Source organism: Microtus ochrogaster, chromosome 26 (genome assembly GCF_000317375.1).
Source record: "Microtus ochrogaster isolate Prairie Vole_2 chromosome 26, MicOch1.0, whole genome shotgun sequence".
Lineage (NCBI taxonomy): Eukaryota > Metazoa > Chordata > Mammalia > Rodentia > Cricetidae > Microtus > Microtus ochrogaster.
Genome location: NC_022025.1, coordinates 14,379,242 through 14,392,214, shown reverse-complemented (window position 1 = coordinate 14,392,214; position 12,973 = coordinate 14,379,242). Strand labels below are relative to the sequence as shown.

The following is a 12,973-nucleotide window of genomic DNA, read 5'->3' as shown; positions in this document are numbered from 1 at the left end:
GCGCACTAGGCCATACTCTGAGGTAAGTACCCAAGAAGCATTTGTTATTGGCTAAACATTAGGGTAGAAAAGTATACAGATATTTGGTGTAGAACAAGTTTAGACTGGTCTGTAACTAAAAATCTGTAACCTTTACTACTTAGAAAATAATATAGAAAGTTGGTTAAGAATTTTTCTGTTTATTAAAATTTTTCTGCTTATTGTGGCTTACAAATTGAGAATCTACTAGAATACCTTACTATAAATCATTAAGAATAATATTTACATCTCAGTTTTCCTTTTGAATCATAGTTTTCTGATAATAGCTTTTGAAGAAGGATCATAAATTAGAATAATGAAGTCATGAGTTATAACAGTTAATCATTATCAGATTAAAAGAATAGACTCTTAATTTGCTATTTCTGGTTTGTATTTTTTCACTAAAGTGGACCAATTCTTTTGAGTTAGTGTTCTAGCTTAGAGAGTTACTTAAACGGAGATTGTTGAGCAATTTCCTAACGAGAATGTATCGTCGAAAGACTACTTTATATCTTTATTGTAGTAAATTGTGCCTTTAGTTTGCCAAAACTAAAAATTGGATATTTAAATATAATTATTCTCATACGTTGTTGCAAGATAAAATATCTAGATTATTCAGGGAAACTATCCTGCATCTTAATTTTATTCCTTATTTAAATGATTGTATAATTTGCAAGAAGATTTATTATTAAAGTATGAATGTTTATGGTATTAAAATGGGTTCTTTTTTTGGGGGGGAGAGAACTTTAGTTCCCACAGGTAATGCACTAGATAACACAGAACATCTTGTCACATTTTAAAGTTAGGAGACTCTCACTGACTACTGGGTTTGTTATGGAGAGCATGGGAGCCGATTTGAAGAGGCTCATACTGCCCAGATATACTTAAGGATGAGTTAAGTCAAGCTGGTACTGACCTGGGAGCTTCCCCTCTGCCTGGCTCTCACAGTGTCACGTGCTCGCAGGCTGCTGGGGGAGAAAAGTCATCAACCGTCTTACCTCGCTGTGAACCCTGGGAGCTGCAGTAACAAGTAGCCTGGCAGGATATGGCCATTGGTGCAATAGTAATGTCTTGGGGGATCCAGTCACTTTCTGGTTAGACTTAACGCCTATTCCTTAGGAGGAAACTGCTGTAAGCTTGGTCAGAACCTGTGGCCTGAGAAGTCAAAGGCCCAAAGGGAGAACCTGGTATTGTTCCTTTGCTGAATGGACATAGTATCTAAATAAATGCTTGTCTTCCTACCCATAGATTAGCACAGCTAAGAGCTCACTAGAGAAGCTTCTTTTTTCCCCAGTAGATGACTGTGAATACAGGCACTTAGAGTTGGTCAGAAGTACAGAGAATAAGTGACTAGGGAATCTCAGCCCTAAATACAACATCTGTATCAGTATACCTCCAGGCAAGCCTCAGAGAACAAGGAAGAGAGGACAGAGATTGGGCAAACCAGGGTTATGAAGCCGTGAACGAGGATCAGCTGTGGCTGTCTGCAAAGATCAAGCCAGCCAGCATTTCTTGTTTGAGGAGGAGCTCACGAGGTCGCTATCCCTCATTGCGAGCTGTTGGCAGTTGGTGACCGCTAAGGAAGGAAGAGTTGTTTTCTGCAGGGTGTGGTCCCTGTGAGATTGCCCATGCTCCGGTGGATGCCCTCACTCTCATACACGTACAGGCAGCCCTAACTGCACTCAGTGGGTTAGTTAACAAGACAAGAAGAAAAAAGACATGAAGTAAGGAACATATTAGATAAATAGTTAAAACATATCACAGCTGGGCGGTGGTGGCGCACGCCTTTAATCCCAGCACTCAGGAGGCAGAGGCAGGCGGATCTCTGGGAGTTCGAGACCAGCCTGGTCTACAAGAGCTAGTTCCAGGACAGGCTCCAAAGCCACAGAGAAACCCTGTCTCGAAAAACAAACAAACAAAAATATCACAAATCTCCAATTTATTGATTACCTGGAGATGTAATTTACTATGCACTGCACTGCAGTACTCAAGTAATAGCCCCAAGAAGACACCAAGTCCTGACCCTGAGCCCTGGAAATCCTACTTCATTTGGAAAAAGGCTCTTAAGGTGGAGCGATCCACCCAGATTACTGGGAGGAAACAGACTCTAACCCTAAATGTCAGTAGATAGAGATGTCTGAGTGAGCTACACAGGTGGGCAAGACCAGACTGGAAAAGCTGCAGGAAATCGGAAGGTTGAGGATATTTGCCTTTAGGGCTGCAATGATGTGGGTAACAAACCGCATTATTCCAGTACCACAGCGATCGAAGCTACCAGAAGATGGAAAAGGCAGGAGCTGGGTTTTCTCCAGGAGCCACTGGAGTTACCATAGTGCTGCTAATACCTTAATTTGGCTTGGTGAAACTGTCTTTAAGTTTTTGGCTTCCAAGAACTGTGAGAAATAAATTTTATATCTGTTTTAAGCCATTAGGTTTTTAGTAATATTACAAAAAAGAAAATGGGCAAAAACTCAGAATAAGAAATTGGTAATTGGGGGAATTCAAGTATTTTTCCTTTTGTCCTGTATGAACTCATACATTCATGAATCTTGACCCATCCATGCTACTAATGAGGCATTTTTTGGGGGGACAAGTGTGGAAAAATTTGAGTATTGGCTATTTGATGATATTAGGAAATAATGCCAAATTTTAAAATGTATGATAATGTGACTGGTTATATTTTTTTTTTAAGGAGTACTCATATGACTTCATTGGTCAGTTTTAATAGTTACTGACGTGACCAAACTCATCACCATTCTGCTGTTCTATTTTATTTTATTTATTTATTTGGATTTTCGAGACAGGGTTTCTCCATAGCTTTTGGTTCCTGTCCTGGAACTAGCTCTTGTAGACCAGGCTGGCCTCGAACTCACAGAGATCCGCCTGCCTCTGCCTCCCGAGTACTGGGATTAAAGGCATGCACCACCACCGCCCGGCTTTGCTGTTCTATTTTATATGATGTTATTCATAAATGTCCACTGTATATATCTAGTGTCTGTATGTTTTAGGAAACATTATGGCAAAAGCATTATAACTTTGAACAAAACTTAGAGTTATCTAGCAGTTTAAACATCGCATGCGTAGCTGTAAAGTTCAATCAAGAAAAGTTCTGTGTGATAAATTTTAGAATATACTTCTGTCTTTCTTGTGTAATAAAGACTTGTAATTTTTATAAGTGGGGAGATAGAGTCAGAGTACTTCACACCCTGTTTTGTGGGTAGTACAATTAGAAATATAGCAATGATGTGTTTTCTCTTTGGATATTTGGATAAAAAATTTTATTAGCAATCTGTTTTTAGCTTAATCTCTTTGAAATATGTTTTTAATGTGTAAATAGCCTTTTGAAAGTAAATTTAAGCTTACTTTAAAACGCTGCATTTTTTTCTTTGTAACATGGAAAGTTTAAAAATCTTATAGTATGTTATTCTTTATAAAATACATTATGAATTGATTTTCATGTAGACTTCTCTTTAAGGTTCTGGATAAAGCTGAATATCTAAGAGACATGGAAGCAAATCTTTTGCCTGGCTTTCTTAGGTTGCAAGAATTGGTAAGTAATACACAGAATGGGTTTCCCTCAATAGATCATATGTTCCCTCCCCCAATATGTTGTTATGATTAAAGTTCAGTCTTTTCACATAGTGGTATTAATTTATGATTTGGTAGACTTAATAAATTATTTTAGCTTTCAATTATAAAGTAAGTTGCCATCTATTAAAGAATTTGAAGTCTTTAGTCATTAATGAGAGGGGGCTGGACATCGAAATCTACATGTTCCTTCATTTTGATCTACAGAAGTTATGATGTAGTTATTCTGATCGTCTGGTTTGCTATCTGCTAGCCACTCCTTGTCAGCGTGCAGCTCTTCACTCGGCTAGTATGGTCTCACTGAACTGTCTTCAGTCAATTGCAGTTGTCATGATAGTAGGAAAGATTAAATATGCACATTATCAGTGGTTACAGGGGAAAAGCACAGAGATTTGAATAATTTGAAGAAAGAAAATTGATGAGAGAATTCAGTCCTCACTAGTATCCACCCAGGAATGCTGGGTTCGGGATAGCTATGCTAGGGTTTTACTCACCAAGACAAAGAGCTGTCTGAGCAGAACAGTACCATTGTCCTCTTCAATCAAGAGTAATTTAGACCTCATTGATTTTGTGGCTGATTATACGCTTACTTTGGTTTTATTATTTTATCAGTGGTTTGAACATAAATAGATTATACTTTCTAGCTATATGTTCATTTGTACTAAAGTGTTTAGTAGCATTGTTCTGAGAACCAAGGCAGAATCTTCCATAACCTTCCCAACTGTAAAACAGCCGGGGACCAGCTGTTCACATACATGAGCTGACTGGGGTAGTTCTGATCCAAGCAGTTAGAGTGCTGCAGGTTTAAGAGACTTCCCAGTGCCGCTGAAATGCTGTGTCCCGCAGGTGGGCAGAGTTGGGTGGAGGGCTAGAGAGAGCAAGCAGTGAGTCGGCCTTGGGGTCCGAGGCTCACTCTTAGTGATTACTGTTACAAGGTGCCTGCCTGTTTTCAGTCCTCATTTTGGTTTTTGTTCATCTGTTTTGTTTTTGTAGGTGTTTGTGTGATGTGGGATGCCCTTCTGTATATGTGTTACTTTTATTGATTGATGAATAAAGTTGTTTCAGCCAATGGCTTAGCAGAGTAAAGCCAGGTGGGAAATCTGAATAGAGATGTGTAGGGAGAGCAGGCTGAGTCAGGGAGACGCCATGTAGCTGCCAAGGGAGAAAGACGCCTCCTGGTAAGCCACAGCCTGGTGATACATAGATGGATAGAAACGGGTTAATTTAAGATATAAGAGCTAGCTGGAAATACGCCTGAGACATCAGCCAAACAGTATTGTAATGTAGTTTCTGTGTGATTATTGGGGTCTCCGCTTACATTTGTGGTTTCTGTCGGCCTTGACTCATTGCTTCCCACACTGACTGCCTAGACTTTATTCTCACCCTTCACGTTTGCTCTACATACCTAGTAACAATACCGTGACAATAATAAGGACTTTCACGTTTGTTTTTGTTACAGAAACCACTAGGAGAAAATTTGAGGTTTTATTGTAATCTCTATTGGGAAAGGGAACCATCAGTTTAACATTTTTGAGAGGATACTTGATTTTGAATTGTATTCCATTTCAGAGGAACTTAATAAAAGCATTTTCTGTTTTTTACATTAAGTGTCTGAGTCAAAGGAAATTTAAATTATGATAAAACATTGTATACTGGAAGTATTTTAAGATGAACAGTTGAAAATACTACAGATTTCAAGTCATTGATCTTGTTTTTTTTTTCAACTTATCCATATATGTTTAATTTTTTATAGAATTATAAGATGCCTTTTTGAACTGGCAGGATGGCTCAGTGTTAAGCGCACCTGCCACCAAGCCTGGTGGTCCACATTCGCTACCTGGAACCCTGATGACCACAGAGACCCAACCCCACATGTTGTCCTTTGGTCTCCATGCTCGTGCTGTGGTGCTCAAGTGGACATACGCATGTGAACACACTAAATAAGTAGAAATAAATCTGATGATTCTTGTGTGAGCTTTATGATCAGGAAATGTGGATAGAGCATACCATATATGTATATATTATGTATACGATATTCTGTCTGTGTGTATGCCCAAAGGCCAGAAGAGGGCACCCATTACAGATGGTTGTGAGCCACCATGTGGTTGCTGAGAATTGAACTCAGGACCTTTGGAAGAGCAGGCAATGCTCTTAACCTCTGAGCCATCTCTCCAGCCCCTAGAGCATACTTTTAAGCCTAAATAAACTCAGAATTATTTTTTTTAAATCAGTGGGTTTCTAAGGTAAAAGCATTCAGAAAGTCTTCTTTGGGGCTGGTGTATAGCTCAGTGGTAGAAAGTTGGTCCTGCACTTACGAGAAGTAAAGTCTTTTCCTGAGGGCTCCCTGCAGGTCTCCAGGCAGTGACGCTTTGGGAAGAGATAAAAATGAAACCCAGGCGGAGCGACTTCCTCTGCCTGGATCAGACTTCAGGGAGTCTAATGAGGCAGGTCATTGTCAGCATGTTTAAAACAGTACAGTCTGGGGAAAGGTTTCCAGGTAACAAGGCCCAGTCCTTCTTTAAAGTGTGATGTAGCTTTCTTGCCAGGCTATCCGTGGATCACCAGCCCCCAGACAGTGACACAGAGACTTATCATTATTAATTATGAAAACCCGGCCTTAGCTTAGGCTTATCCTCAGCCAGCTCTTATAAGTCAAGTTAACCTGTTTCTGTTAATGTATGTTCTGCCACATGGCCTGGTTACCTCTGCTCGGTACCTTATGTGCAACTTCTCCCTGGCATCTCTTTGGCATACTCCTCCTCTTCCTCTGTCTCCCCAGAAGTCCTGCCTAGCTGTTGGCCATTCAGCTCTTCATTAAACCAGTCTCAGTGACACATCTTCACATAGTGTAAACTACAGAGAAACTCTTGCACAGTACATGGGCCAATGAGAGTAGGTTCTATAATGTGGTCTGTGACCCGTAGCATGGAGGTCAGCAGGCCATGAAGTACCTGTGATGTCTCCTCTCAGGGTGGGTAATGGTCTGGGGGGAAGAGTCTGGGAAAAGCATTCTGGGGAACTTGGGGGAGGTCTGCCTCCACAGACAGCAAGGGATCACCATGTCCTTAACGGAATCCACTCTCAGCTTTCTGGATGGACTGCAGGTATTTTATGTCCTCCACGGAGGAGACACCCTGTGTGCTAACATTCCTGGTTGTTTCCGTGCTTCCCTGTGAGCAAAAGGACGTCTGTGCTCCTTCATAAAGATGATCAGTTTCTCTATGGAATTATCTATTCATTAAGTTCAGCTGTTTTTGTTAATCAAAGGAATCATTTTTCTAAGTAATGCAAAACAGCATACAAGAACCACATTTGCTAGGAATCAAATAGTAGATTTTCCCCAAAATGTAGTGCAACTTACATATGAAACTGGATTCTAGGAATGCTTACAGACCAGAGCAGATACCACATCTGCATTGTTAGCCAGAAAGAATTCTGGAAAATGAAAGCCTGTGTGGAGAAGGAAGGGGTCTCAGGATGAGTTCTAGCTGGTGCACAGGCATCTGTGACAAGTCTCTTAAAGGATAATGGGCACATTCAGCTTTCATTATTGCTTTTGGTAAACTAAGGGAAATTTTTAAATATATTTCAAAAGATAACCTCTTTTACTTAGCATTGATGATTTAGAGGGATATTATTAGTTACAGTTATTTGTATTTTTAATATATAGTGGCCATTAATGTTTCTCAATAATTTGAAAACGAACAGAAAGCTTAAGTATTTCTTAATAATATGAAGTTATACAATATGACAAATCTTTTATCCAATTCTATGTTTCTTTTTTTCTGAGTTGCTGTAAATATTTTAATGATGGGAAATACCTATCAAGATTTTAGAAAATTCTCACAGGATTTTGTCTTAATTTTTCCAAGCAGATGTGTTTCTTAGTATCTACAGAACACGTTCTTGCGTGACCGCTCTGGCGCTCGTGAGTAACTGAGATGTTGATTAACCTACAGTTTTATGGAAATTCCAAGCAATTATGTATGTAAATTTGCAAATGGTTGAGCTCCCTGATTAGGTTTTTTAAATATGGTTTATTAATATGCAAATAATTTATTGCGTATGTTAAGCTTTGCAGAATTCAGTTGAAGATAAATCCAAAGGGAATTACTGCCCTCAGATTCTTAAATACTATGTTACTTTTCTTCCCTTTTCTTTGCAGACTGACAGAAATGTGACTGTTATCTTTCTCAGTGAGATCATTTGGGAAAAGTTTCGTCCAAACACCGGATGCTTTGAACCATTTGTCTTGTATTTCCCTGATTATAGCATAGGTAAGTTTTAATTGTTTGAGCAAATAACCCTTGTCTTTTCTTCAGAACTATACCGTGGTTAGCCTGAGATACTTTGGTATCTTTAGTTGTTTAGTTTTGTTGCCAGTCTCAAAATGCTTGTATTCCTGCTTTGCAGAAATTTTATTTTGAAACCCTGAAGGGTCTGTTCTCACTCATGATCACTAAATGAGCAGAGCAGGTCTCATGTGTTTGCTAGGGTAAACTTTCATCATCTCTAATTCATTCTTGTATGTATCCTGTGATTATAACATCTACACAAGAAAGAAGTATATGAGATTCGTAACACGTTAGAACTGTAGAGAAATCTTTATCATATACCTGGATTAAGTTCCATGTATCTTGAGTCTATAAAATTTTGTCATTGCTGTAACTCTTACTGTGTCTACTGCTAGTTCTTTTGTGTATTTTCTTGGGGTTTATGTTTAATCTTAAATTTTATAGGGTCTAATAATTTATCTCTTTGAACGAACACAATACTTTTGTATTGTTTACTGGCCTTGTAGTTAATGAATTTGAGCTATGATTATACAGAGAGGATACCGCTGACTCAGGTTAGAGCTGTGAAGCATGAGGTGCTGTAGCGGGCTGTGAGAAAATAGCGTCCCGTGATCTTGGCCTTGTTAACACTGTTCCTCTCAGCTCCTGGGCTATAAACATTCATTGCCAAGAGAAACACAGCTTTGCCTGTTTTCACAAGAATGGAAACCAAATAACACCTCCTGCTTTAGCTAATTAACTGGTTTTTATTTAAGGGAACTCAAAATAGATGAAAACCTTACTTTTAATAGCTTCTCGTCCATACAAATCACAAAATAATGAAGGAAAGGCTTATTCAAAGGGTTTTAGTAAACAGTTGCTTTTGACCTTTCCTGTTTTCCATCTTAGTTTCAAATATTGAAAAACTATTTCAAAGTTAAGGAAATTATGAAATTGTACTGGTTTTACTGCATCATGAAGGTAAAAGTATGATATAATTGTAGAATCTGATTTTTTGTAAGATACAAAGCAGCATAGATGGAATTTCAGGAAAAAATTAAATATAGCAGTCTTTTCGATTTTGTCCTGTAGGAAAACAGACCTGTTAAGTGTATGATAAATGGAGTCATGTTACATCTGTTTATTAAGTTCTAGGGCCTTTTTGTGCATAGCATAAGCACTATATTCATAATTTTCTATTCAAAACTGGAACATTAATTGGTAAACCAAATCATGTGCAGCATGGAATTCAGGCAGAGGGATTGGCAGCTACTTGGGCCCTATCATGTTAGCCTGATAGCCGTGCATTTTTAGGGATGTGGCTCTGGTTTCAAGGACACCTTCCCAGTTGTAGCCAGGGCTCCGATTTGAAAGCCTTTATTCCTTGCAGAAGACTGCGTCTCTTAGGGGCGTGTTTGCTTTGTTCTCCCTCTGCTTAGGTCTGGCTTAGTTGTTGTCAGCACAGTTAAGTCCTGCTCTGATAACAATATGAAAAACTCAGGGACTTACAATTTCCTACTGCACAAGCTGTGTGTTCCGCCTCTGTCCTGTGTTCTCCTTCCTCCTGTAAGCTCCTTGGTACTGTTTATTAGACACCTGTAATACTCTTTTGGTTTTAATAAAATAGAAATGTAAGAAAGAAAATAGCTTTTATTATATAGTCTAATGTGTTTTTGTTATTCTAGATCTATAAATTTATAGTTTCATCTAAGACAGTTCTCAACCTCCTGATTCTGTGAGCCCTTAATATAGTTCCTCATGTTGTGTTGACCCCCAACCATAAAATTATTTTTGTTGCTACTTCATAACTATAATTTTGCTACTGTTATGAACCATAATGTAAATATGTGTGTTTTCTGATGGTCATACGGCAACCCCCATGAAAGGTTGTTCAACCCCAAAGAGGTCATGACCCACCTGTTGAAAACCACTGATGTAAGCAAAACTTTTAGCCAGTATTTCTTCATAGGCTTTGTCTCCACTTGCAACTTTTATTTCCTCCAGGTCTGTGTTATTTATTTTATGTCACTTGATAGTGTGCCATTGGGGTTTATTTAAATTTATTTTTTCCTTTATTTTTTTTGATACAGTTTTTATTTCTCTGTCTTTAAATTCACCATCCTTTTTCCTGAAGTTAATCTTGCCATCCTCTGGAATTTTTCATCATAGAGCTCTTTTTGCTTTTTCTTTATCTTGTTGATGTTTATAATACTCTAACTCTTTGCTTCTCTCATTGTTTTTCCTGCTGGCTTCATTTATCTACCTTTTTATTCTTTACTTATTTATTTAGTTAACGGAATGATAGACATTATGATTTGAGCATTTTGAGGCTATGTTTGATGTATTTGGGAGACGGGATCTAGAATTGTCTTTACTCCAGGGCTAGTTTTAGCTTTTTCCACAAAGACCTCGCACCTTCTGCGCTCTCTACTCAGTGCTCCATCTCTACTCATGCCTCATCATGGTCTCTGCATTCTGACTAAAAATTAATATAAATTAATAAACCCATGTGACTTTTAGTTCTCATTAATTGCTCTTTGTCCATCTCTCTAATTTCCATTTGTTCTTATTTGGCCTTAATCTGTGCATATACAAATTAATATGAACTCAAGACCTCTTGGCAGGCCTTTCTTGGAAACGCGTCTGTAAACTGAAGCTATCTTAACTCTACCCCGCCCCCCCTCTCCTCAACTCAGTAACATTATTGAGCTCCTTTGGGACTCTTTGTACTGCACTCAGGTTAGAGAACCCTGTTGGACCCGGCAGGGATAGCATGTGCCTTTAATCCCAGCACTTGGGAAGCAGAGGCAGGCAGATCTCTGTGTATTCAAGGCCAGCCTGGTCCACCGAGAGTTTCAGGACAGCCAGGGCTCCATGGAGGGGGCAGGGGAGAGAAAACTGGGTTGATGGTAGGACTCACCTGTTTTCCCTGTTCAGGTACCACAGTCCTTTATTGCATGTTGTTTGACATTTGATTATATCCATCCACTGTTAATTATTTATTACAGAAAAGTTCAGTCTATGTTAGATTGGCTTTTCCTTCTGTGGTAGGTCTTGCCCTAAAAGCAATTGTAGGACAAATCAGACCAGTTTTGGGAAGCTGATGGAGTGTCTTTTACATCAGTACAGCTGACTAAACCGTCGTCCACTGGGGATGAACTTGGCCCTGAACCTTTCTTTTCTTCCTGAAGGCCAGGAAGTAGGAGCTCTAGCAGCTGTCTCTCACCTGTCAGCCTCGGAGAGGTCCCAGTCAGGGACCTCATTAGTGTAAGCTTACGTATGTTTGGGAGGGAATTAAGCCATCATTTTTGTGCCATGAAGAAAAGAAATACAAATTATTCTATCATAGAATTATACTTTTTTAACTAGTAATCACTTATTTTCTCTTATTATTGTTGGACCTAAATGTTTGTTTTCTTAAAAACATTTATAACATTTGGGAACGTAATGATGATGTTTCCGTGCTGTTCATTTGAGTGAGTCTGTATTCTCTGAACAGGGAACCTCCAAAAGATCCTGTCCCACGACCACCCTCCAGAGTACTCAGCTGATTTTTATGCTGCCTATATTAATATTCTTCTTGGAGTTTTCTACACTGTGTGCCGAGATCTGAAAGAGCTCAGACATCTGGTAAGTGAGCATTTTGTGTGCGCACAAAAACACATGTTTATGTCCTTCAATATTATCCCATTTAGAAAATACTTCAGAAATTTGGATAAGGCTTTTTAAGGCTAATATACCTTAAAAAGGATTGATGTCTGTGGGTTAGTTCATACTAAACCTGATGAGAAAACTTGCATTCAGTATCAGGTCCATGTTTTAATTGTTAGGAGTGTGTGTGTGTGTGTGTGTGTGTGTGTGTGTGTGTGTGTGTGTGTTGTATCTGTTGGTGCACATGAGTGCCGAGCTGTGCGTGCAGAGGCTTGAGGAGGCTGATAGTGCCCTGCTCTGTCTCTTACTATTTTGAGGCAGGGTCTCTCCGGAACCTGGAGCTTACATGTCTCTTCTGGACTGGCAGTGAGGGGACTCCAGTGATGCTCTTATCTCTTCCCTCCTCATCACTGAGGTACAGGTGTGTGTAGCACCCACCCTGGTTCCTTACATAGGAGCCAGCGTTCAAGCTCTAGTCTCCTCAGGAAAGCAAGTACTTTTAGTTACCGGTTCTCTCTCTAGTTACAGAAACTATAGAAACCATTAAAGTAAAAATGAAAAACAGCAAGAGATGTAATAACAAGCAATTTAGTATCCTACTGCTAATTTTTATATCACCTTCCTCCAGTTTTTATTTATGTCGTGACTGGCCTAGGAGCTTGCCATTAGAATATGGCAAGAAGCTTTAATTATAGATCTTCACTGACCAGTTAGTGATTTTGTATAAAAGGCTTTAACTTTGACAAAGACTAGAATAGTTGTTTATATTTTGCTAGAAGTTTGGGAAATGATCACCCCTTAACTTTTTTCCCCGTTGCTTGGGTTTGGAGTTGTGAAAGGAAGAAGTTGGGAATGTCTTTACCACTGGCAATGCTAGCAGACGTGAAAGTCCTCACACCCTGAAGACAGCGTTACACAGGACAAAGGGTTCTTATTTTCTCCATGCCTAGGACATGAAGGAGTTGAGACACTTACTTTCCATCAGATGCATAGTGTTACTTATTTCAAAGTTTGTAAATGGTATATTTATGAAAATGTCATAAGTAGCCTACATAAAATTCTTTTCAAGCATTTTTTTTCTGTGTGTGCATATAAATCTGCGTTAGGAGTTTCTATTGTATAAGTATGTTTTAGAGACTGCCTATATAGGCAACAAAAGGCAGGAGGAAATAAAATACCATTCTGAATATTCATTTAGCTTTGCTTTCTCTGAAAATGCATTTGGTAGTCCAAAATTAGTAATTATAATTGTTAGAAAAGCTAACTAAAGGTGATATTTTTTACTTATCTAATGCCAAACACAGTAGCCTATTTGCTTAACCTGAGTTTTGCATATTTTTTAAAACATCGTACATTTGAGGCATGTGGGGTGACCTGTTGTTTTCTGTTCATCCTGTCAGGTAGCAGAGGAATTCAGTTTCTCTGACACTGTTCTCTTCTGG

General features: G+C 38.9%; 1 protein-coding gene across 1 annotated transcript in view; it reads left to right on the top strand.

The window, feature by feature from the left end:
* Orc5 (origin recognition complex subunit 5) overlaps positions 1 to 12,973 on the top strand; it is a 54,417-nt gene that overhangs the window by 6,530 nt on the left and 34,914 nt on the right. Inside the window, exons 4-6 of the mRNA XM_026784652.1 lie at positions 3,481 to 3,568; positions 7,772 to 7,883; positions 11,380 to 11,510. Coding sequence (XP_026640453.1) covers positions 3,481 to 3,568; positions 7,772 to 7,883; positions 11,380 to 11,510 — 331 coding nt within the window. The remainder of the gene's footprint in view (positions 1 to 3,480; positions 3,569 to 7,771; positions 7,884 to 11,379; positions 11,511 to 12,973) is intronic.